Source organism: Tenrec ecaudatus, chromosome 8 (assembly GCF_050624435.1).
Source record: "Tenrec ecaudatus isolate mTenEca1 chromosome 8, mTenEca1.hap1, whole genome shotgun sequence".
Lineage (NCBI taxonomy): Eukaryota > Metazoa > Chordata > Mammalia > Afrosoricida > Tenrecidae > Tenrec > Tenrec ecaudatus.
The window spans coordinates 94530938-94557094 of NC_134537.1; the positions used below are offsets into that span (position 1 = coordinate 94530938).

The 26157-nt window shown below is 50.5% G+C and overlaps 1 protein-coding gene and 1 pseudogene across 2 annotated transcripts in view; one reads left to right on the plus strand and one right to left on the minus strand.

Annotated features, from left to right (window-relative positions):
- Window positions 1-442: 442 nt before the first annotated feature.
- The window catches only part of SH2D4A (SH2 domain containing 4A), an 83759-nt gene continuing 58044 nt past the window's right edge, over window positions 443-26157 (plus strand). Inside the window, exons 1-4 of one of the 2 annotated variants that reach the window (XM_075556572.1) lie at window positions 443-556; window positions 6695-7086; window positions 20332-20494; window positions 22749-22920. In XM_075556572.1, coding sequence (XP_075412687.1) covers window positions 6906-7086; window positions 20332-20494; window positions 22749-22920 — 516 coding nt within the window. In that variant the 5' untranslated portion in view covers window positions 443-556; window positions 6695-6905. Of the gene's footprint in view, window positions 557-776; window positions 868-6694; window positions 7087-20331; window positions 20495-22748; window positions 22921-26157 lie in introns of those variants that run through there. The other variant, XM_075556573.1, reaches the window with a different exon arrangement.
- LOC142454414 (large ribosomal subunit protein uL6 pseudogene) lies at window positions 14911-15463 on the minus strand (annotated as a pseudogene).

Consider the following 26157-nt stretch of genomic DNA (forward strand, 5'->3'; position numbering starts at 1 on the left):
TAACAAAACAAAAAGAAAGGGCGGGGGACGCGCCCGAGACACCTGAACGGAACCTGGGAGGGTTAGTTCCCTGGGCCAGAAGGACCCAGCCAGTGTAACTGAGAAGGGCCTGCCCAGTCTCCACAGACCCTGAGCTCCCGCGCGCAACCCGGACGGAGGCTGCCCATTGGCATCGACCCGAGGGATGGAGCGGCAAGCCTTTACCCACCGCCTTCGATTAACTGCGCGCGGAGAGGTGGTCTGGTCGCCCCCGGACCTTGGCAAGCCCCGATCTGCGCGCAGGAAAAGCCCCGCGTGGGACGCAGCAGGCAGCCAAGTCTCGCGGGCCACTGGCCCTGGAGCCTCTCCAGGCGCCCGGGTGGGGCCGCTAGCGCTCAGTCAGTCCCCGGGCATGCGGGCCGCGCGCGGGTGGGGTGGGGCAGCGCGGGCGGGCCGGGGCCCAGGGACGCTGTTGGCCAACTTCACGGCCGCAGTGTTCGTCCCGCCAGTCCGTGCCGCTCGCGGGCGCCGTCGCCTCTCTTAGGACAACTTCGGGCAGCCCAACTGGACGTGGCAGGTGCGGGGCCATCCTGCGCAAGCGGGCCGAGAGGGGTGGGGGTTGGTGCCCGGGGGTAGGAGGGGCGACCCGGGGACAGAGTGTGGGGGCGGGGAGGCGTTATCCGAGCGGTGGTGGAAGGTGCCTGGGCCCAGGGGCGGGCGGCCGGGTTGGGCGAGGCCTGGTCCGGGCCGCGCGCCCTGCTCCTCCGCCCCCTTCCGCCCCGTCCCGCCCCAGCGCGCTCAGGTGTGGGGCTGAGCCGGGTGCGCGGCCGCGGCGGCGGGCGGCCGGTGTCCAATGTCGGGTGTCCGATGTCTGGAGCCGCCGGCTGGGTGAGCGGCGGCCTCTGGGGGCCGGGGTTGGTGGGCAGGGGCCCGGGCTGTGCGCTGGAGGAAGAGGGTCGTAGGGGACTTGGGAGGCCTTCGGGGAGAGTTTGGGGGTTTCTGGCGGGCATCTGTGTACTCGAGGGGTGTGTGTGTGCACACACTTGTGATGACGCACGGGGCGCAGGCGGGGGGTGGGGGGCGCGCGCCCTAGTTTGGGGGCCCCAGCGGCACCACCGTCCCCGGCAGGCACACGCCTCTCCGGCTCCGGCGTCGCTGGCTGCCCCGCCGGCCTCCGGGCGCCCTCCCTCGCCCGTGGGGCGCACACGCGTGGTGCGCTGCACGCGATCCTCCTGGTGCTCGCGGAGATTTTCGCCGGCGTCCGCGCGGCCACGTGGGCTCGGAGCGCGGCCGGCCAGGCGGCCAGGGGCGCGCCGCCTCGCGGATTCTGTGGGTCACAGGCTGCGGGCTGGGGAGGCCGAGCCAGGCACGGGCCAGCCAGCCTGCCCAGTGAAGACCTTCCTCCATCAAGAGCCCGGGTTCACGCCCTCCTTTGAATAGACCGAAGGAGGGGGTTGGGAGGAGAGGTTTGGTGGCGTTAGGAGATGCTCCTCAGAAGTCAGTTTGTAGATTTTCTCTTTACTGTGACTGGCCGAGGGACAAGGTAGCCTCAAATTTCCTTTTTCAATTTAAGAGTCTCCTCACCTCCCCTTAAGCTGTTATTTAATTGCCTGCTTAATAGAACAATGACTTGAACATAGTCCTTTTAAAAAGTGAACGATTAGGTGGAAGGCATAATTTAAGGGCTGTCATTAAGTCGATGCCAGCTTGCACTGACCCTGTGGGACAGGGTAGAACTGCCCTCTGGGTTTCCGAGACTGTGACTTTCCAGGAGTACATGGGCCGGTCTTTTCTCCATGAAAACCCATTCAGATTTCTGAAGACTGGTGTATGCTTATAGAACCACTTCCCAAATTGCTGCCAGTTTGGAAATTCATTTTGTCCTCAAAAGCAGACCCTTGGCCTATACATTGGACAGGAAAATGGTAGCTTGCAAACAGGGTTGGGTGCTTTCAGATAATTAAGAGTGAAAACAACCAGAAGTTCCAATAAACAGTACAGTCATGTGCTTCTGAATCTGGCCAGCAGTGATTGTTCTGTCAGGGAGTGAAAGTGGGGAAAAACCCCGGTTTATTTCCTCATTTTCATTTCCTCTACCCTGGCTGCACTTATCGCCACCACCCCGCAGTCGATTAGATGACCTCGTCCGCAGATTACATAGACTTAACCTATGGAACCGCGCGCCTTCTCCCTAGGAGGAAGCAGTCCCGGGAAGGGAAGCCCCAAAGGGACATGGTTTTTCGTATCTGATCACGGAGCCCACTGTTTGCCCTGGTCGGCACCCAGTTCTCTGATGGAGTTTTCCATGTACAGCTTCCAGCCAGGAGGGCAAGGGAAGCGTTCGTTCACATCAATGAGAATCAGCAGCAGCCCAGGCAGCCATACCTAGTCAGCAGTCTCACCACAGGGGTTTGTCTGGGGACACGGGAAGCCTACGTGTCTTTCTTTCAACACCCACTACTTCACTGCCATCGAGTCAGTAAGGACAGGTAGGGTTCCCGAGGCTGTAAATCATTATAGTAACAGTAACCTCAACATTATCTCCAGGAGCGGCTGGAGGGTTTGAACCACTGTTCTTGTGGGATAACCCATCCAATGCTTGCTTACTCAACAGCACCACCAGGGCATATCCACTAAGTTACCTTCAATAGGAGAGACGTGTGTTCGCTATGCGACGCAACACAAAATAAAAGCTCCACAAAGGAGCATGAACATCTTGGCACAAAGATGTTTGGACCGCTTCACACGGTGAGGGGCAGGACTGTTGGTGCGGCGCCTAATGGCTATGTAGGAGGAGGAAGGAGGAGCCGAGGGCTCAGGAAGCCAAGTGGATCAACAGGACAGTTCTCTGCTGTCTAGGCTGGCATGGCCATTTTAACGGAGTGCTGTCTTCCTGGCCAGCTGAAGCTATGCAAGTAAGCATCCAGCTGATCCTGAGGAGCCACGCTGGGTCATACACCTCGACGTCAGCTTTTCTGTTGCTGCAGGAGCTTCTGGTCTTCCTTCTGAAATTTCAGACGTGGTACCACATTCTGATGTTTTTGTTTCTGGGCTCTCCAACTCACAAAAAGGCTTCTGTGTGCTGGCGTCCCTTGAGCTGACTCTAGGGCGAGGCTGCCCGGTCCGCCACTTTCCATCTATTGACCTCCTGTGCCTCTTCGGCGTGTGTGGAAAGGGATAACGGTGGACCTCCCTCGAAGGGCACTGCGATAGCCGAGTTACTGCATACAAAGCGCTTACAGTTGTGCCTGGTATCGCGCATGCTGTTATCAGGAGTATTCTGGGTGGTGAGGGTGGAGGGGGGAGGGCTTTGGGATTTCCAGAGTTTCAGTGTTAGGGTGGATTCGCTCGATGACTGTTGTGTGTTGGTCACGCATTGGGTTGCTCATCCCAAGGTCATCAGTTGGAAAGCACCAGGCATTTTCTACAATAAACTATAGCGTTTCTGTCTCAGAGGCTCACAGGGGCAGTTCCTCCCTGTCTTTTGGGTCACAGTGTGTCAGAATTGACTCCATGCCAGTGAGTTTGGCTTGGTGTGTTTTATTACCGTTGCTAGGATTCACTTTTCGAAAGGGAGAACAGAGTGGAAGCCTCCCAGCCTTCGTGTTCCACCATGTTTCATTTCTGGGAAATCCAACCCCTGGACCCATGGAGCGGGCCAACATCTGGAGATCTGCTGGAATGTCAAGGAGACATGGGTTTGGGTTTCTTACCACTTGGTGTTGGAGTCAAATGGCCAAGGGGTTCAGGGGTTCCTGTGGCTGAGGGCCCTACAGTAAACAGCTCAGCCTCCAGCTGCCTCTCTTTGCGTGGCCCCGCCTTTTTAGAAGCTGTGAGGTCCCCAAAGTAATTAAAGCGTGCTTCAGACCTGTGCCTGGTGTAGCCTTTTAGGGTCCCCTCGAAGCAAAATACAAAATGAATGCCAGGAATGCTGGGAGGGAGTCACTTGGCTAAACTAGAAGCAGTGACACTTTTAATTAAAGCAGTTTTTTTCCCCTATTACGTTTGGTTCCGCTTGCGTCTCTTGCTGTGGGAGATGAAAAGGAGGGGTTAGCAAGACTAGCTCCCACCTCCATGAAGGCCGCTGCTACCTAATGAACCATTAGTGAGGCTCCCTGCTACGTTTGCAACTCGTGCACCCCCCCCCCACTCGCACCCCCCCTAAATCCGCTTGCTATTTGGGCATGCTTATCTGCAAAGTCTGGACCTAAGTCAAGGGGCAGCTTTGCCAGGAACAGGAGGACTAGGAGGGATGAAGGAGACTCCCATTCAGTGGGAAGAATGTTAGGAATCTTTGTGAGACACAGAGGAAAGAAAGGGAGCAGGATGTATTGTGGCCCCGTGTGGCTAGTGGCTCATCAGAAATTTGAGTGTTTGAATTGAGTAGGGGGAAACTAGGTATTTAGAGGGCCGTGGCTAGATGCTGCGCCTGTGGAAGCCCCGAAACACCAGAAGCCTGTTATTTAGAATGTATGTGAGCCAGCAAAGTCACAGCAAGTTACTCCCCTCCCCCCTTTTAATGTAGGTCACTAGGGTCAGCTGGAGTCCTCAGGCTTTGGAGTTAACAGTTAGAAACCACAAGCTGCTCCGAGGGAGAAAGACAGGGACTTTCTACTCCGGTAAAGAGTAAACAGCTGTCGCCAGTGAGTCCCTGTCCTGGGGGTACGCAGAGCTCTGGGCATGGAAGTGTGTTTCCAGAATGAGGTCCCAGAGCTCAGGGTAGTGCAGGCTATCCATCCAGGTTCAGCCCAAGCAAAGAAACAGGGACAACGACTAACTTTGAGAGGGACGTTGGGGCAGTTGTTTTGGTCAGAGATTGAGGTGGTCAAATCCAGCACGAATAAAGCTGTGCTGAAAATATGCGGCCCTCCATGAAATCCCCTCTGCAGTTGAGTGTCTGGGACTTTCTCAGGACACCTCAGCCAGGGCAAGTTCTTAGGGCTATTTATCAATTAACATGTTAGAAAACCCTCCGAAAGCATCAGAAAGCATTTGCAAGGGGTCAGTGTATACCCTTTCTCCATTAAGAGAAAGTACTACTGGGGACCCACTGCCCCCTAGTACCGGCCCTGCAGGGCTGGGCTGGCTCCACTTGGGACTTTGAAATCTTGGGGGTGAGCTGCTCAAACTTCACCCGGACTGGTTCACAGGTAGCAGCACTCTGTTATGAAGAGATTCTTGACCTACAGACATATTTTGTCAATATTATTTTACACAGCAATTCTATACTCATTACAACTAACCTTGTTGTTTAAATCATTTTATTGGGGGCTTGTACAACTCTTATCATACTCCATCCATCCATCTATCCATTGTGTCAAGTACATTTGTCCATTTGTTGCCCTCATCATTCTCAAGACATGTGCTTTCTATTTGAGCCCTTGGTATCAGATCCTCATTTTTCCTCTCCCTCCCTGACCCCTCATGAAGCCTTGATAATTTATAAATTATTATTATTTTGTCATGTCTTACACTGTCCAACAGTAAAACTAATCTTTATTAATAAGGCACTATTGCTTAGGAAAGAAAACTAAATAAGAGTTAGCAGTCTCTGAACCCACAGGGGCAGTTCTACCCTGCCCCACAAGGGCTTCTCTCAGGCGGCAGGGACTCGCTGGCCGTGAGGTTTTGGGTATAAAGGGGTGGTAAGCGTTGGAATTCAAACATCAGTGCATTTGTCCCCCGTGCTTTCCAGAAGCACCGTTAACGCACGTGTGTGCAGATACAAGATCATGGATCTTTGGGGGAGGCACCGTGTAATAGACGCTTTTTAAAGCGCGCAGCCCTTGTCATGGCCCTTGTTGCTCCTTTGCTCCTCAAGTTTATCTGCAAACTTAGATTTTATTAAACGAGGTTGTCTAGAAGGAGTACCCCTAACACCTGGTGACCTTCCAGGATGTGTGGGAATGCTCGGTGCCTGCGCTGGTCAGGCCGCCCCTGTCGGCTATCTGGAGATTACGCTGCCCTTTGTGGAGAAGCCCCAGGGTCGCGCTCTGAGTTGAGTGGCTGCTATGAGCTCACCCTAAGGACACCGGTTCACACCCGAAGGAGAGAGACGAGGCTTTCTACTCCCATACCGAGTTACAGCCTCGGAACCCACGGGGGCAGTTCCACGCTGCCCTTTAGGGTCACCCATGAGTCAGCATCTACTCACTAGCAGTGAGCTGGCTTTTGTTTGTTTGGTTGGTTTTGGAAGGTGTAAGTGCCTGTGTTTGCTTCATGCTCGTTGGAAGGGAAAGTGCAGACTCATTGCTGTTTCTTCTTCCTTTTCTGAGCTCGGGAAGGGTCACTATGAAATCTTAAAACAGTGGATTCTTCGGAACCAGGCCGTTGGAAGAGAGCCTTCTTTCTGCTGGTGCCGCGCCACCCCTGCCCCCGCCAGGACTCTTCTTAGCCCCACAGTTGGCCGTCTGTTAGACTTTGAGGTCATGATCGTGTTTGCTGAGTTGGGAGAAGGCCAAGCCTCTGTTAATTGTTTGTTTCCCTGAGCTTGACCTGTAGAAAGTTAGGGTTTGTTTTGCTTTTTTGATAAAGTCTCTTTGGAAATGACGGGATAGAGGTTACACAAACTCTGGGCGAAGCCTGCCTCAGCCTTTCTTTTTCCCCTGCAAAGAAAAGCGAGACCTACTTCCTCCAAGCTGGCTTCTCCTTCTAGGCCTCCTTTTGCACTTGTGCATATTTTAATGCCCTGCTTTTTTGACTGTTGTTTTTGCAGGACCGTTGGATGGCACTTTGGGCTGGAGATTTGGTGCCGGGTCCCAGGAGCCAGTTTTGCTGAATTGTTGCCACAGACAGCAAGGGGCACCTTGCTGTGAGTCTCCTTGAAGTTGCGTGATCACGCCCAGGTGCCAGCACAGTTGGGGGCTCAGGTGGAAGCCATCTTCAAGGACTTTTGCCACAGGTGTTAAGACTCCCAGACTGCAGAGATGCTGAAACAGATCTTATCAGACATGTACATAGATCCCGATCTACTGGCAGAGCTCAGCGAAGAACAGAAACAGATCCTGTTCTTCAAGATGAGGGAGGAACAGATCCGCCGATGGAAAGAAAGAGAAGCAGCAATGGAAAAGAAGGAGTCCTTGCCAGCGAGATGCAGACCAAAGAAAGGTAAGCTTAGCCGGCAGCTGCTGCGAATGGGCTGGTCCGACAGTGCCGGGCTAGTTTCCACGTTTCACCCAAGTCACCTGCGAGCTGGTGCGGATCCAGTTTGGGCAGTGGATCTTCAATGTTACTGAGATTCTGACAGCTGCAAGTTTGCATCCCCACAACACTTACATGGTGGTATGACAGCCTTGGACGAGTCTCTTCCTGGAAACCTTGAAACCAGACAGGCTTTAAGCTTAAATACAAAGCCAGCCAATGCACAGGCCCTGTGTTGGCTTTGGGCTTCTTGTGGTCCCTGGTTTAGTGTTATGACTTCAGGTAAGACTTGAAGTACAGTCCCACCCCCACCCCCCTTTTATTTAGTCCTTCCTTTGCAGAGTTTTGAGTCTGCTTTAGAGACCCATATTTCTTTCTCAGTTATAACCCAGTGTTGTCCACTTGATTCCAACTCCTCTGCACCTTATAGAATAGCATTAAACTGCCCCATAGGGTTGCCACGGTTGTAAATCTGTCTGGAAGGGAACTGCCACATCTTTCTGAGCTGGTGCATTTGAACTGCTGTCCTGTTGGTCAGCATGCAACCATTTAACCGCTGTGCCACCAAGACCCCTTGATTAGTGATTGACAGAATTATGAAAAGGCATGTTCATTTGCCTGGCAAGCGTTCTATCGAATCGCATCATGCCAAAAGGCTGTTGCACCCTTAAATGTAACACTTGGAAAAATATATTTTAAACTAAATGAGTTCCTCTTCTGAGGAAAAGATTTGAGGGTCTATCTTACTTCTTGAAAGAAAAAGCAATACCACCTCTTTACCTTTGACCTTGCGGTGCCTTTGTGGATAAAGCCACAGATCCTACTACAAGGTGGTGGCTTTCGTGCCTGGTGTGAACCAGATGGGCTGGCAGAGGTGCTGCTGACCCATCAAATCTCTGGCTGTGCCTGGGTGAGACCTGGCTGTGCACATGGGTTTTACCACTTGTGCTCCCTGCCTTCCTCACTGGTGGGTATGGGACTGGGCTCCATACTGTCTGCTCAGCAGTTCTTAGCCAGGATGTCCCTTTGGTGATGAACCTCCTCCTGCTCTGGGATCATTAACTATCCGAGTTAACCTGATGTATACCTTCACACCGTTCTGGCTCACCACTTAGCAGTTACTTCGCTGCCCCCTGGTGTTTTCCCCCCTCTATAAACACATGGACTACTGCGGGTCTCCTGGATGGCGCCGCTGTTTTGTGCTTGACAGTTCAGCTCAAGGTTGGCTCTTCAGTCCCACCCAGCAGTGCTGTGAGGGAGAGGACAGGCAGTTTTGTGGTAACCAAGGAGGTGCCCAGTCAGCACGGACTGAGTGGCAGTGGTAGTTTGTCTTCACCTGCTCTGGGTGGTGATGCAGAGAGCATCGTTAGTGTTTGTACACTGTGGATCTCAGGAATGATTGCCTACCTTTGTGTAACCTTCCAGTTAAAATAAGAGGCACCCAGGTGGCATAGTAGGCACCTGAACTGCCAACCACAGGGCCAGCTATTCTGTAGGAGAGAAGTTTCAGAAACCAAGAGGGGCAGGTCTACCCTGTCTTCATGGTGGCCGTGGGTCGGAATCACGTGGTGGCAGTGAGTTTGGTGTTTTGTTTTTTGAGTTGGAAGAACAGTCAGAAGTTTAGGTATCACCAATAATAGATCTGCAAACCATTACGCTGTGTAGTTGGAGAAGGAGATTCCTAGAGAGGAGAGACTTGCAGCTCACTCGGCATGCCAGCTCCGCTGCCCTTACGGTGCAGTGGCCAGTAGCTGTGTGTCTGTCCACCGTGCTCATGAAATGGGACTGGTGGGATTGAGGTGTATTCCGAGTGTAAGTTACCAGTGGTGCTGTCGGGTGAGTGTTGGCTGCTAGCCCCAAAGGTCAGAGGGTTAAACGAGCAGCCTGTCAGAGGAGTAAGTTGAGGCTCTTGGCTCCTGTCACCATTTACAGCCTTGGAAACCCTATGTGGGGCCACAATGCGTCAGATTTGACTTGATGGCAGTGGGTAAAATGGGAAGACAGTAATATGAAATGCCCTATTAGCAGGTTGGCATTGATCCTATATGGATGTAATGATTTTTGCTATCTTAAAATAAAATGTTATTGAAATTCGTGTGCCTACCAGAAATTTTATTGTTACCGTGGTGGCTCACTCTTGGGCAACTCGACGCTAGGAGTTGATTGGAAGGCCAGCCGGCATTTGTGGAGTTTACTCTGTGCTTGACCCTGAACCTAGGGCTTAAGTACATGATTTCATCAAGCAGCCACAGCCACACCCTGAGCCAGCAATGACTCTTCACGGTTTACCAAAGAGGAAAGGGAGGTTGGGAGGTGGCATTCAACCTGCTTTCCCAGGCCTCGGCGTATGTGGGGAGTGAGGAAGCTGGGTCTGGCTCTCTCAGAGCACTGTGGGCTTGAAACAAATCAGCTCTCTGAGGACCACAATGGGTGCCGAGTCCCGGTGACTAGGGGCTAAAGGGGCCTTGCACGCATCTCAAAAGGGTGCCTGCTTGGAGCCTGTGCACTGTGTTGTCTTCTCCATCACACCAGCAGCGGCGACCTTGCCCCCAGGAAGCATTGCTCAGCCCCTCTTTCCCCCATCCTCTGTCAAACGGTGGGGGACCTGCTGACAAAAGACCAGGTCTGGTTATGGTGTGGGCTCATGGGGGCTGTTTTGTCCCCTTGAGACAGCCTGGGACTTGCGAACATTTATTTGCTGGGTTCTTATTGTTAGCAGCCACGGGTCCAAGCCATTTTGCTCAAAGCCTTCCTGGTTCATGGGAGAGTGATAAGCCCTTGATCTGTACCCCACCCGTCCCTTCGCCCCGTTGCTCTGCAGCCCACTGCTGGCAGGCAGTTTGCAGCGACTCTGGATTCACCTGATGTGACCTCTCAGCCTCTGGGAGCCTCTGTCTTTCCTGAGCTCTCTCCCTGACCTTGAATGTCCATCTGCCCCCTGGGGGTGCCCCCCTCTACACAGGAGCTCGTGGTCTCAGCTGAGATTTCACTGATGGCTGTTAGGAGCTTTGGTGATATAGGGGTTACGTTGGGCTGCTAACCGCTCGCTACTCTGCGAGCAAAAACCAACAAGACTTTCTACTCCCATAAAGAGTTAGTCTTGGAAACCTATAGAGTTGGATCTACCCTGGCCTATGGGGTTTTTAAGAATCAGAATTGATTTGATGGCAGGCAGCGTGTGTGATTTTTGAGTTCATGACCCAGGAAAATGCCTACAGCTTTTCATGCGTAATTTCACAATGTTCACAGACTCTAGAGCTCATTCACAGGCTTTCTGGGAATTTGCAGAGCCTATGTTTAAGATTGAAGAGTCCTGATAGTGCAGTGGTTAAGCAATCAGCCACAAACTGAAAGGTTGGTGGTTCACACCCTCCCAGTAGCAACATGGGAGACAGACGTGGCAATTGCTCCTGCACCGATGACAGCTTAGACATCCCGCAGGGCAGTCTTGCCCTGTTGTGTGGGTTCGCTGTGAGTAGCAGTGGGCTCAGTGGCACCCAGTGACAACAGCAGGTTATGAATCTGCCCGGGGCAGCCTTTCTCTCTGCGGGTTAAACAGTCCCGTTGCAACAGTGGGCTCAGACACTGTGAGGATGGTGCAGGAGCGGGCGGTACGCTGTTCTCTCGCACTTAGGGGACGCTACGAGTTGGACCCTACTTGAAGGGACCGCACATCAGTAACAGCTGCATGTGCCCGTGGGAGGACCCTTGGGCGGGGGGTGTAGTGGTTACACATTGGGCTGATAACCATAAGGTCAGCTGTTTGAAGCCACCAGCCCCTCTGAGGCAGAAAGATGAGGCTTTCTGTTCCCATAAAGAGTGACAGTCTCAGAAACCTTCAGGGGCAGTTCTACCCTGCCCTGTAGAGCCACTAGGAGTTAGAAGCAGGTCGATGGCCATGGTTTGGTGTTTGGGTTTGGATTTGCCAGTGGAGGAGCCCTGATGTCACAGTGGTTACGCTCGTGGCTGCTAACTACAGGACTGTCAGTTCGACTCCATCAGCCGCTCAGTGGGGGGAGGACATAAGGAGTGACAGCACGGGGTGTGGTTCTGTGAAGGCTGACTGCGTGGGAACCCGATGGGGCCAGCGCAGCTCTGTCCGAAAGAGTGGCTGAGAGGCAGAATCCCCTCGATGGCAGTGAGTAAGTTGTGCCCTCGGTTTCGCTGTGCCTCACACAGATCGAAGAACCGTGTCGAGCAAATCTTTGGCCGCCATTTTCCCACCAGCATTTGCTCACTTCACGTCTCGGTGTTGTATTTTGGCAATTCTCACAACATTTCATTGACTGTTGCCATAATGCCAGGACACATTTAATAGGCTAGGACAGTGTAAACGTTAGCTTTATAGAAGGGGGAGGGGCTTTAAGCAGTGCATGGAAAACTTTCACTTTTAATCTTTTAATTCCATTTCCCATGTACTTTTGAAGCACCTTCACATGCACTGAGAAACCAAAACATCGGTCTGACATTCACCGCATTCAGCGACAGGGTCAGTGCCCACAGTGCCCCTGAGGCATGCCTGTCCTCCAGGGCAGCGCACCCCAGGGTGCCAACCAAACCTCATGCCTAAGCTTCGGGCATCATGCCCGTTACCAAGTAGTGGATGCCTCCATTTGGAAAATCCACAAGCACAGCAAGCTCCAGGCAAAACCAAATTCACCATCATCACCCCCTCTCCTCCTGCAGCCTGGCCCTGCCACTCCCACTCTCTCAGGTTCCTGGGCACCGAAGCCAGAAACCGGGCTCTCTTTCCTGTATGACCACCCCACCTCCCAGGACGGTAGTGTATTGCAGCTACCTTTATCTCTCTAAAACAAGCAGAAAAATCGAAGTATTAAGAAAAAAAAGTTTAGTATTTGTAGCACAAGATTATTACCTAGGTTGACAAATATAGTGAACAATAGTGGCAGTTACGATTTCAGGAAGTCCCGAGACGAGTGGGCCTTGATCATTCTTTGGAAGGACATGGGCTTGATGTTGCTGTTAGTTGCAATTGCGTTGGTTGCACCTCAGGATGACCTTGGGGAGGAGGGGACTTCACCAGCTCCGTGCAAACATTCCTGTACCCTTTCCTTCCATTGTTTACCACGAGCCCTGGGAAACCCCCTGTGTAACCGAATGAGACCTCGCCGAGTGTCCGCTTGATGATCAGAGGTTGAGCCCGTTGTGCTGGTCCTTGTCTCAGTCCATTTCACCGAGACCGCTCCTGGTTTGTGTTGACTCTACCAATGTGCTGCCACTTTCTCGCAGGTCCAGTCAATGGACTGACGTCTCTCCATCCTTGCTCCTGAGGAGCTTTCATAGCTGTTCCAAGACCGTGGTTGGCTTACTCGAGGTCCTTTGCCAGCACCGCCGGTCAGACGCCTCCGTGCTGTCTTTCTCTTGTCTGTTGGCCACGAAGCTACGAATCGGTCCGTTTGTGAAGATCCTCACTTCCAGGCACAGGCCAGCTGAAAGCTGTAGCCCGGGCTGCTTCTGTGGGGACAGGAAAGCTCACGGTGGTGGTCATTCTTCCAGGTGTGTCTAAACGCGCTCTGCCTGAGGCCGTCCTGGCATTCCTTTTGTTTGTCTTTTCGCGTGAGAAGCGATTCTGTGAGCACGTACAAGGCTTCCCAAAACATAGCTTTGGGAGTCATGCAGACCAGTTCTGAGTTATGGTTCCATTATTCATTATCTCTATGATCTTTGCTAATTGCCTTGACACCCCTGACCTTTAACCTCCTCAGTGTAAAATAGGGTTACTAGTAACTTGGGATGGTACTCTGGATAACTGATGACCGGTATGGCATGGCATGGTGGGCATCAACCAGCTAGAAGGGGCATGGTCGCATCACGAGCGTCTTGGAGGCGCCCCATTCATCTGTGGTTTCTGGATCCGGGGTGGGGTGTTCAATGGAAGAGACCACGGTGTTTCCCTGTCCTAGTGGTTCTTGGTGGCCCAGTGCTTGCGTTAGTCTGACTCGCTTATTCTAGCTTGTTTAGGAAAGCTCGTCTCAGGGAAAGGTCCCAAGAATGAAGCTGTTATACAGAAGAGGCATAAACAAGGGTGAAGGATGGGGGCGGGGAGGGAAGGTATAATTAAATGGAGGCGCTATAAAAAGGTCCCTCCCGCACTGTCCTCTGATGACAGAGTGCACATAATTTCAAGGGGAAGTCGACAGAAAGCCCAGAATGCCTGATTAGTGTTAATTATGACAGTGCATGCCCTCGCCCTCTTAGAATCCCTTTAGTTTATGTTTTTACAGGGGCAGGAATGTGGTTCTGTGCATAGATTTTCAACTTTCCTCTTGCCAGACAGGAGCTTTTCTCTCCTTGTTAACGACTTCAGTCTTCATCTCTTCTCCATACCTCCCTCGGTCCATCATTCCCCCGGCCTGCTGTCAGACAGCCGTTCTTTCTCCGCTGCCAATGAGTCGGATGTAAAACCCACCCATGGGTCCCTAGTTAAGGAAATCTTTGAACTATTTTTGCTCTTAAACTTGTCTTTCTCCCTTGTAGACCTCTAGGGCTGCCCCAGAGCTTGGGAGACGGACTGAATGACCTCTTCTTCATCCTCTCTGACCATCCTCCTGAACACATGTTTATAGCCTCTCCTGGCTCGTACCATTCTTTCTGTCCTCGGCCCTGGTAACCCGACCCCCACCTGTCTCCCTAAAATCGCTCAGATGGCTTACTGTCTTTTGCTCATTGCATAACCTGTGCCCTCAATCTTGGACGCATCGCACCCTGTCACCCTCCTCTCTTGGCTTACATCCATTGCATTCTCCAAAGTGTATGTTTGGAGTGACCATCAGAACCCTTTAGCGTGGTGTCCAACCAAGGACAACTCCTCGCTTTCTGGCTCAATTCAGGAGCTCTCGGTGACAAAAGGGGAGCCCCTGGGTGGAGCAAACCATTCCTGTACTTGGCTGCTAACTGAAAGATTAAAGATTTGAGTCCACACAGAAGTATCTCGAAAGAAGAACCCGGCGATAAACTTTAGAAATGTCACCATAGTTTTTTCCTAACACACGTGGCTGCCCTGACTTGGAATTGACTTGTGAGAACCTGCTATTATTAACTGGGGGTGGGTGGGGGGCAAAGAGGAAGAGTATTCAGAATGGAGATATTGTAAGGGTCATTCTGCCAAGGCCACCCCTCCTCCTTTCACATCTGGCGAAAGCTGACATTTTACATGTAATTCTCTATCTGGGCTAAGAGTTATGATTTATTTGTCTTCAGTACCACCCCCTTGCCTCCCCTCCTTTAAAAAATTCTAGACTGTTTTGTCTTTGTTACCAAAATAACCAAGCCAACCTCCGTGGCATCGGGTCAATACTGACTCATGACCACGCCCTCGGTGAGTCCCGTCAACTCCAACTCAGAGTGAACCCATATCACAGAATAGAACAGCTCTACAGAGTGTTCTGGGCTTTACATTTTTCATTGACTTTATGAAGAGATACTGTAACTATGATGCAAATCTATGAGGCAACCAGTAATGCCAAAGAAGAAGAAATGGAAGATTTTCATTAACTTCTTAAGTCTGAATTGAGCAGGCATGCATTGGTAATTACAGAGGATTGAAATACAAAAGTTGGAAACAAAGCAGAAGGATCAGAAGTTGGAAATTACAGCCTTGCTGATAGAAATGATACCGGAAATGAATGATAGCGTCTGCAAGACCAATGACTTACTCATTTCAAATACCGGGTTTTATTTTCCATTACACAAACTTTGTTAGATTGGATCAAAGCGTCACAGACAAATCTAAAGGAATCTTCTAGAATGTAGCTAGACACCTTTTAGAGCTTACTCATCAGCCGGCTGAACTGTTCCTTTTTCAGAAACATAGATACCATCCCCAAAGCTTTCGGAGGCCCTTGTTTTTTAACTGTAGTGGCTTGCTGCATTAAAGCAGCTGAATTTGATACAAGCTCAGTGTCGTTTCCTTCAAGAATTAACTCATCTTTCTGGGCTTGAGAAACGGAACAGGCAACACCTGTCCTCATGTGAACCCTCCGGATGGATTTTTCACCCCAAAAGTTACGGATTTCAACCAGAGACCCATTCTCCCGAATAACCATGTTGATGGGGCAGTGGGCATACACAGACCTCATCTGTATTGAAGCCCAGTGTCACACCAGGATCATGTTCTGTACATGACTACAAATAGCCTTTCTGTTTCTCTACCATTTGTCGTCTTCTGCTTCTTCTTCCCAAGGAGGCTGAGTTCTACGTTGATGTGTTTGAAGTCCCTCCGCAGGGTTCCTCGGGGGCCCTTCATGATGACGGTGTGCCCCTTTAGGGAAATGTCCACATTCTCTGGAATGTCCACAGTCTGGTTGCTGAGAACGGTCTTCATTCTCACAGTAGGTGCGGAAAAGAGGACAAATACCATTTTTTTTAACAACGTGCATGTAGATTACACATGAACCTCACTGCTTGGAATACACAGGAGTCAAATTGAGTACATCTGTGGGAATAGTTGATGGAGTTCAGTATCATCAATCAGAACAAGGCCAGGGCCCATCTATGGAACAGACCATCTAGTGATCACATGTAAGTTGAGGCTGAAGCTGAAGAAAATTAAAACAAGCTGAGGAAAATTAAAACTTATCTATAAGAGCTAAAATATGACTTTGAGTATATCCCAGCTGAATTTTTACGAGATCATCTCATTGGTTTGATGTAGGCCAGATGAGCTATGGGATGAAATCAAGGACATCCCATATGAAGAAAGCAAACGATCATTAAGAAGAAAGGAATGATCTTTAAAAAGACAAAAATTAATGGCAAAAGAGATTCCAAAACTAGCTCCAGACCATAGAGCAGCAACACTGAATGAAAGACATGATGCAGGGGAAGGGATCATTTATCATACATCAAAGAACAAAATATCATATCGTTGTGTGCTCACCTCCCTGACACAATCGCTGACGACAAATGGGTGCATAAGTAAATGTGGTGAAGAAAGCTGATGGTGCCTGGCTATCAAAAGATATAGCATCTGGGGTTTTAAAGGCTTGAAGGTAAACAAGCAGCCATCTAGCTCAGAAGCAACAAAGCCCCCATAGAAGAAACACACTAGCCTGTGTGATCACGAGGTGTTAAAGGGATCAGGTATCAGGCATCAAAGAACAAAAAAACCATATCATTGTGAATGAGGGGTAATACAGAGTGGAAACCAAAAGCCCATCTGTAGGCAACTGGACACCCCCTTACAGAAGGGTTGTGGGGAGGAGACACACCAGTCAGGGTGCAGTGTAGCACTGAGGAAACATATAACTTTCCTCTAGTTCTTTAATGCTTCCTCCCCCCACCCCCTACTATCATGATCCCAATTTTACCTTATAAATCCAACTAGACCAGAGGCTGTACACTGGTTCAGATAAGAACTGGAAACATAGGGAATCTAGGACTGATAAACCCCTCAGGACCAATAATTAGAGTAGTGATACCAGGAGGGTTAGGGAAAGTTGAGGTAGAAAAGGGGAACTGATCACAAGGATCTACATATAACTCCCTTCCTGGGTAATGGACAACAGAAAAGTGGGTGAAAGGTGACGTTGGACAGTGCAAGATATGACAAAATAATAATAATTTATAAATTATCAAGGGTTCATGAGGGAGGGGGAAGGAGGAAGGGAGGGGAAAATGAGGAGCTGATGCCAAGGGCTTACGTGGAGAGCAATTGTTTTGAGAATGATGAGGGCAATGAAGGTGCAAATGTGCTTGACACAATTGATGTATGTATGGATTGTGGTGAGAGTTGTATGAGCCACCAATAAAATGATTAAAATAAATAAAACACACACACACACAAAAGAAAGACACCATGCAGTAAAAGAACTGGCCAGAAGATGCCAAGAAGACAAATCTGTTGAGAAGACAACATAAAGTGTTGCAACAAAATGTGCAAAGACCCGGGCAAGAACCCAAAGGGGGGAAGATGTGTGGCATTTCTCATCAGAGAACTGGAGGGAAAATTCAATCTTCATATTACGGCGGTCGTTGGATGCAGGAAGGAGATGGAAGGAATGCACAGTACCATTATCCCCAAAAGAACTGGTTGATATTCAGCCATTTAAGAGGTAGCCTGTGAGAAAGCTTCAAGAGGTTTGTGGGGAAATGGAATTATAAGACATGAAAACTTTGAAACTCACCTCTGACCCAGAGCCGATGGTACCGAAGAAAGAAGTCCAAGTTGAACTAAAGGCATTGGCAAACACCAAGACTCGGGATTGATGGAGTACCTATTGAAGTGTTTCAACTAAGGGGCACAACACTGGAAGCCCTCACTTTTCCATGCCAAGAAAATTAGAGGAGATTTGCCTGGGCATCCGACTGGAAGAGGTCCCTGTTCGGTCCCATTCCTAAGAAAAATGATTCAACAGACTTTGGAAATTATTAAGCAGTATCATTAATATCACAAACTCAAAAAACAAACTCACTGCCATTGAGTCGATGCTGACTCATTGCAACCTTCTGTGGGTTTCTGAGACTGTAGCCGTTTAGGGAAGTAGAAAGCCCAGTCTTTCTCCCATGGAGCTGCTGGTGGTTTTGAACTGCCAGCCATGTGGATCACAGCCCAACGCATAAGTACTAACTACATCACCAGGGCTCCACTACACGGCCAGGGCTCCATTAATACCACAAATGAAGTTCCAATGACGATTATATTTTAAGTGGTTGCTGCAGTACATTGATAGGAGATTGCCAGATTCAGAAGAGGACGTGGAATAAGGGATATTGTTGCTGACGTCAGCTAGCTCTTGGTTGAAAGCACAAACTACCAGAAAGATGTTTGCTTGTATTTTGTTGACTGTGCAAAGGCGATCAACTGTATGGATCACAAGAAACTGTGGACAACATTTCAAAGAGTGGGAATTCCAGAACACTTAATGGTGCCCTTGTGGGTCCTGTAAACAGACCCAGAGTTATTTTGAACAGAAAAGATGTTACCAAATGGTTGAAAATGAGGACATGTGTGTGTCAGGGTTGCATCCTTTCGTCATACGTACTCAATATATTTGCTGAGCAAATAACCGGAGAAGCCGGACAGTCTGAGGAGGAACATGGGCGTCAGGCCAGGGGAAGCTCCCTAAGAAGCTGTGATGTGTCGATGGCACAACTTTGGCTGTTGGAGGTGAAGAGGGCTTTTAATGGCTAACCTTCAGATGAGCAGTTTTGCCACCACGTCTCCTTTTCTAGACTAGCCTTCGCCTCTTTTCTTTTACTTCCTGCTCATTCTCCCGATCCACATATCCTTCTGGGACTTGGAGCAGCACCTCTACCTGCCTGCTGCAGTCGGCAGCACCCACCCTCAGAAGGCTGAGTTTGGGGTCGAGGGTATGAGTGCAGCTGCTGGGACTTCTGTCCTTCTTCCGTGTCCCTCCCCTGGCACTCTGCCATGATCCTCTCTGGGCATCTCCCTCCACTCTCAGACAAATACTGGTGAAGATTGCACAAGTGAAGGTTGAGAGGTGGACATAACAGACATGCTACTGATTGCCCTGAGAGAGAATATGAAGGGTGTTTCCTGAGGTATGACAGCTTTTAAAGTTGAACGAATCATTTGGCATTCCCTGAAACAGATCAAGAATCCACCATGGTTGACACTTGCTCTCCTGGGACAAGCCAGAATCTGCCTTCCCTTTGTCATTGGGTCACCACTTTGGCTGGGTCTCCACTTGTCAACACGGTGTCAGATCCGTTTCTTGCTGAGGGGCACAGTTGACTCTCGTTCTGGTCATGTCTTTCCTTCTTTCCCAGCGTGTCTCTGCTTAGACATTCAGTATCTTGCAGAAAGCGTTGACTGGGCGATGAAAAGACTATATAGTTCCAAAATAAAGAACCAGGCCTTCTTTGAACAGCGCGCTTCTTGATAAAAGGCATCCCGAGGCAGTGCTGTGAAGTAACTGCCCAGTGATGTCTGGACCAGCAGACAGTCTCCTTGGAAACCTTCATCTCCTTCGTGTCCAGAGACGGGGGCCAGTATGGCTGGGTGATCTTTGAAGCGCCGCAGCATCCCTGTTCTAGTCTCCTGTCACCCCTTTCAGCAGCACTGGCTAACGGCGTTGGAGGTCTCCAAGTCCTTCCCCAGAGTTCGCACTCAGACCTCTCTTTGGACCACAGTGCCCCGAGTGGGTCTGCCCTGGGACTTGGCCCTCTGTAAATTGAGAGGGTGCCCCTCTTGACCCCTCCTACGTGTACGCTGACATGAGCCTGGCTAGGGCGCAGAGACCGCATTCAAGAGCCCGGGAACTAGCGTGAAATACAACCCCCAAGAGCAAATTAAGTAAGGGTTATTTAAGTTGCCTCCCTACCTGAGGTATCACACTACCCTGAGCAGTGTTATCTTCTCACAAGCCTGTGTGAATCTCTGGGACACCCATATAAGTAAATAATAGGATCATGATGATAGCAGTTGACCTCCATTGAACTATTGTGTGTGTGTGGGGAGTACTTGACATCCACTAACTAAGCCACTAACCCTCCAGTGCCATCACACTCGCTCCTTAACCACCCCCTTAGTTGGAGCAGAACTGTCTGAGGGGGGGTTTTCTTAGCAAATAGGTCACCAGGCTTCCTCCCATAAACCTCCCTGAGTGGGTTTGAACCCTTAATCCTCTGGTTAGCTGCTGAGTGTTTCGCCCGTTGCATCACCCCAGGGATCCGTCATCCTCAGGGGAGATGCCGTTACTCATTTCTCAGATGAGGAAAGAGAGGCTTACAGAGATGAGGTCATTGGTGTAAGCCACGCAGCTAGGAAACGGTGGAGCTCGGGGTTCAGCCCCTAGCCAGTCTGTCTGTCTCACTCCAGAATGCAGGCTGCCACCCTCTCCGGGGAACCTGTAAACATGGTGGAAAGGTCAGCCCTGGAGCAGCGATGGGTTGTGTGGGTGACAGGGAGATTCTTAGAGTTAAGCTGCTGTCCCAAAGGACAAAGCAAGCAACGATTGCTTTCCACCCTGCCCTCCATTCCAGCTTTTGCATTTACCGCACGGGGATGTGAAGGACCAAGTGCAGAGCTACGACTGCTGTGCCCACTGCCCGCCCCACCTCTTGGCGCCACTTGCTCCCGAGCAGGCTGGCATGGAACACGGTGAAGAGCTCTGTCTTGGTTACACCCCCCTCACCCCCACCCCCAAGGGACCTTTAAATGCTTGCTTGATGGGACACATAGCTGAAGATATCCGTTGAGTCCGAGTTTTGTTTTGTTTGCTGCAGAGAACGGCAAATCTGTTCGCTGGAAACTGGGAGCCGATAAGGAGGTGTGGGTGTGGGTGATGGGCGAGCACCATCTCGATAAGTCCTACGATGTGCTCTGCGACGAAATCGCCGCGGAAAGGACCCGGCTGACGGCCGCCGAGCAGGGAGCCGACGTGCCCAGGTAAGAGGCCTGCGAACCAGTGAGAGATAGACGTGGAAAAGAGAGACAGGAGTGGGAACAGGCGTCTTGCACGTGGCGGGATTCCAGGCCACAGGCAGTTTTCACCCCATGCACAGAGTTTCTTCTATTTCATGCATTCGATGCCAAATTGGCTATTTTCTCACCGGTGTTGATCTGCATGTCCGGGTTTCCCAGTGGTCATCAGTGACTCCCCGAGCAGCATCCTGGTGCCACGCAGGCCAGCCCGGTGGACTACCAGTTAGAACTGTCCAAATGCAGTGACAGCTCAAGCCTCAGGTCAGGTCAGCGCAGATGGTGACTTAGGCGAAGGGAGAAGACCACGGACGTCCCTTGCTGCGTGGCTCCCGTCCGCCCAGAGATATGTTGGAGCAAAGACCTGGCAATCGACCTCAACAGCTCAAAACGCCAGCAGTTGAGTGGACCCATGGGGTTGCCAGCAAGGAGTCAGAGTGGACCCGCTACCCCTGACACTCAGCCCCGTGCCATCCAGTCGATTCCAACTCATAGCAAGCCGGTGTGCGGCTTCTGAGACTGTGGGCACATCGTTAATGGAGCCGACAGACGGACCTTCCTCCGTCTCAGTGGCTGCTGTGTTTGGAATGCCAACTGTAGCTTACCCAGCAGCGCCACCAGGGCCCCACTGGGCACTTCCAGTCCAGGAGGAGCGGTCAGGAGAGACACGGCTCTCTTGAGGCCCAAGCAGGCCGTGACGTGTGCTGTTATTTAAGGCAGTGGTTCTCAACCTGTGGGTTGCGACCCCTTTGGGGCTCAAAAGACCCTTTCACAGGGGTTGACTGATTCATAGCTGTAGCAAAATGACAGTGATAAAGTAACATCGAAAATCATTTTATGTCTGGGGGTCACTATAACATGAGGAACTATGAAAGTGTCGCGGCCCGAGGAAGGTTGAGAACCGCTGATTTAACGTATAAGCAGAGCACTCCCTGAGAACAGGTAGGAGCCAAGTATTCCGATTCCCAAAAGAAGGGGATTTGAGCCAAACCTTGAACAGTAAGTATAGTTTGGTAGTTATAGAGAATCAGGACTTTGGCAGGCAGAGGCTCCCACAGCATCATCAGGAGCTCCAGGCATGAACTTGCATGGCTGTGTGGGGAATGGTTTGTTGTCCTGTGTGTTTGGGGCACGCGTGCATGGGTGAGCACAGGGAGACAAGGGGCCACATTGAGCTCTTGGGACAGTGAGGACCATGGAGAGCAGGAAAGTGGCGTGATCAGTTGGAGACAGAGGAAAGTAAATAAGGCAGATGATGGGTTTCCTCTGCTGGGGGTCCCTGGTTCCCTCCTCTGGCTTTGGGCAGTGCTGTATACCGCCCTGCTCTGAGCTAGTGGTCTATGCTGCGGTGGAAAGTGGGCTGTCCCTCAGGGTTGGGGAGCTGAAGCTGCCTGCCAGCTTCGGTCTTTGAAAAAGGAAATAGGCACAGAGGTACAAAGGCAGTGTTTGCTGCCTTGGATCACAGAAAGACCGTGTGTTCTAAGAGCGTAGCCTCTTGAGTTAGGGGTTAGATAGACCTGGTTTCAGGTCTGCCACTAGGTGGGCTTCAAAAAATCAGATAATCCTTTAGAACCCCTTCAAACAACAAACAAACAAGGAGCCCTGGTGTCCTGGTGGGCTGTGCATTGAGCTGCTACCCACATCATCAGCAGTTCAAAACATCAGCCGCTCAGAGGGAACAAAAAGATGAGGCTCTCTACTCCTGTAAAGAGTTACAGTCGCAGAAACCCTTAGGAGAGGGCTCTAGCCTGTCCTGTAGGGTCTCTGTGAGTTGGAATTGACTCGATGGCTGTGCGTTTGAAGACAAAAGTAGCAGTACTTTCCTCACGGGTTGCTATGGGGAATGATTTAATGTTTTTAAAGTGCCTTCCAGAGGGGCTCTGGAGGCCTGCTGGGCCAGGAGCTGGGCTGCTAACTACAAGGTCGGCATCTCAAAACCACCAGCCATTCCGAGGGAGAGATAAGAGGCTGTGTCTGTGCCCATAAAGATTTATAGTCTCTGAACCCCTCCACAGAGTTGCTAAGAGTTGGAATTGACTTGATGGCAGTGGATCTTGGGTGGGAGCAAAGGGGCTGGCGTATTATAAGCATTTGATCAATGGTATCTATGATTACATTTTTTTTCACTTATTTTGTATGTTGACACCTGCTTTGGAAAAGCTGTACATCTCCCAAGAGCTTTTTTTTTAAAAAACGTAATCTCACTTTTGTTTCTGTTCAGAACAACACAAGCGGAAGAATTCACCAACAGCTTGCAAACAAAGCCCCAATCCTGTGATGGACCAGCACTGAGTAACTGGGAGACTCAGCACACTTCAAAGCAAGGGACAGAGGAGAAGGAACTGGGGCAAGGATCTAGACCCGCACCAAGCCCTAAAGAAGAGAAAATCCAAGTGAGTCTCTTAATAGGGGGCCGCAGATTCTTGGGGCTGCCGTGATAAACACCGCCACCGAGGGGACTTGCAGCAGCAGTTACTCCCTCACAACTCACTTGCCATCAAGTTGACCCCGACTCTGAGCAGCCCCGAAGGACAGAGGACTGCCCAGAGTGTCCCCAAGGCTGCAGCGCTTCAGGGAAGCAGACTGCCACACCCCTCTCTTGCAAGCACTTAACCAGAGCTCATTTCTCCAGATGCTTAGAGGTCAAAATCCCTTCAGCGGGGAGGACTGTCCTTTGTCCACAGGCTCCAGGAGAGAGTCCTACCTTGCTTCTTCCTGCTTGCGGCAGCCCCAGGGATTCTTTGGCTTGTGGGTGGCTTATTCCCCGACCTCCATCTCTGTCTTCACATGACTTCCTGCCCAGACTCTATTGCTTCTTTCGTAAGGACCCACCCAAATCTGGGATGGCCTCATCTTAATCCAGTGATGTCTGCAAAGACAGGATTTCAAAACAGGTTCACACGTACAGGGGTTAGGGTTTCAGCGGATCTTTTTTTTTTTTTAAATCATTTTATTTAGGGCTCCTCCAGCGCTGATCACAATCCATCCATCCATCCATCCATCCATCCATCCATCCATCCATCCATCCATCCATGTGTCAAGTACATTTTGTACATATGTTGCCTTCATCACTTTAAAAACATTTTCTTTCTGCTTGAGTCCTTGGTATCAGCTCGTTACCCTCCCCTCCCTCAAGAACCCTTGATAATTTATAAATTATTATTTTTTCATGCCTTACATTGACCACTGTCTCTCTTCACTTACTTTTCTGTTGTCTGTCTCCCTGGGAGGGGTTTATATGTCCATCATTGTGATTTGTTCCCCTCTCCCCCACCATCTTCCCCTTACCTTTATGATGCTATGGCTACTCTCATTGGTCCTGAGGGGTTTATCTGTCCTGGATTCCCTGTGTTTCCATTTCTTATCTGTACCAGTGTACATGACATGCTCTGGTCTAGCTGGATTTGTAAGGGGTCATGATGTGGGTAGGGAGGGAAGAGGAAGCATTCAAGAGCTAGAGGAAAGTAGTATGTTTTGTTGGTGATATCCTGCACCCTGACTGACTTGTCACTTCCTTGTGACGCTTCTATAAGGCGATGGTCCAATTGTCTACAGAGGGACTTTGGGTCTCCACTCTGGACTCCATTCTGCTTGTTATGGGTCTTTGCCTGATGCCTGATACCTGATCCCATTGACACCTCATGATCACACACCTCATGATCACACACCTCATGATCACACAGGCTGGTGTGCATCTCCTTTGTGGGCTTTGTTGCTTCTCAGATAGATGGCTGCTTGTTTCTCTTCAAGCCTTCAAGCCCCCAGACTCAGCAGATCTTTTTAAGGGACAAGTTCAACCCCTGACATTGGTGGCGATAAAGATATGGGGTCATTGTGAGGAACATAGCTAAGCCTCAGCAGTGAGCTAGCTTTCCTGGGAGGAACACCCCTCATTGGGGGGGGGGGGTTGTTCATCTCAGTTTGGACTATTTAGCTCCTCTGCTACTTCTTGAAAAGGAGAAAGCACCCCCTTTTTTTGGGGGGGGTGGACTGGGGAGAGGCTGAATGTATTAAGAATTCCAAGAGGAAATTTGACATTTTCAAGCAATTTTTGTGGTTTTCTCCCTATTTTATACCTGTGTAATAGGTGTTTGGGCAAACATTTTCTGCAGAGGCGCAACTAATCGACAGTGTGGCCTTGGTGGGCTATAAATACTGTCCCAACCCGGCATGAACCATGGCCGTGCTCCACAGGCCCTGACTGCATGCCGCGCCCCACCCAGCTCTAGCTGTTGGCACGGTCATGTCTCAGATTCTGCTCTTGACACTGAGCACTCTCAGCAGCCGCCCGCCCCTGCTCAGCTTCCCAGGTTACGTCGGTGCTGATGGCCACTCTTGTTCCTCCTACCCAATAGAGTTTATTCTCGGCCGTGGTATAATTTCTTTTGTGTTTGAGGTGATTTGAAAAGCTCAAATATTTATTTGCAGCCTGTAGTTTGGAGCTATAATATAACCATATTACAAAGTCCCCTAGTCTGCTAGGGCTTTAATTAAACTGAGAATTAATGGAGGGTTTGTATTTGCTTAACTTCCACTCAAGTCCCAGCTCCAGCTGCATGTGAGTTTGACCTCTTGGACACTGGTGGGGACGCAGACATCTGTCCTGCTTGGGTCAAGGCCTTGGTGAAATGTTAGTGACCAGCGTGGGTTAAAGGAACCCTGCTGGCATATTGGGGCAGGTGTTGGGCCGCTGACTACCGGGTCAGGAAGATGAGACCGCCAGCCCCTGTAAATAAAGTCTTGGAATGCCTAAAGAGCGGTTCTACCCTGCCCTGGAGGACACGGAGGGAGTCAGACCCCACTCACTGCAGGAGCGGGTGACCATGGGCTGAGCGTGACTCAGCCAAGCACACTGGTGAGTACCCTGTTGAATTCTCAAGCCACAGTATGAACTGGGACTGTTTCTGGGTATCCATTTCACAAGCAAGGAAACTGAGGCAGACCTGGGCTTCAAACCAAGGCCGGTGGACCCTCCAGGGCCCTCTCTTAACTCGTGCCCTCCCTCCCCTCCTTAGTAGGCAGGTGAGTTAAGTGGTATTGAGGAGGCTTTACAAAGGGTAAGCAAATAGGTAGCATCAAACGGGTGCCATTTTAAAAGGGCGCTTTTCTTCCAGGGTCAGCTGTAGCGACTGACCCCATACCACGAGGGATGCCCCCAGGCCGCTCCGGCACCTGCCCCCGTGCGCTCAGCACGTTTAACCCCCAGCTCCTGAGAAATGGCTTCCTTTTCAATATTCACAGAAGAAAAACAACAAAACATTCCCCGCAAGAGTATTAAGACTACATCCTTGTTTTGTTTTTTCAACATTTTATTAGGGGCTCATACATCCTTGTTTTTATGTTATAATGAAAATAGTTTTCTAAAGACAAAAAATTGGAGGGGGGAATTCAGAAGTAGGGCAAAGAGGGTGGCTTGGAAATTAAAATAGATACCGTGATCATGATTATTTTGCCAGATCAAAAATCCTACAGCAGCGAGCACAGCATTTTGTTAAACCGTCTGAGAGAGGAGGGGAGAGAAGGGTAAGCCAAACCAAAGTCATTGCCACTGAGTCACGTCCAACTCACGGCGACCCGGGGGACAGTAGAACTGCTCTTGTGGCTTTCTGAGACTGTAACTCTTTATGGGA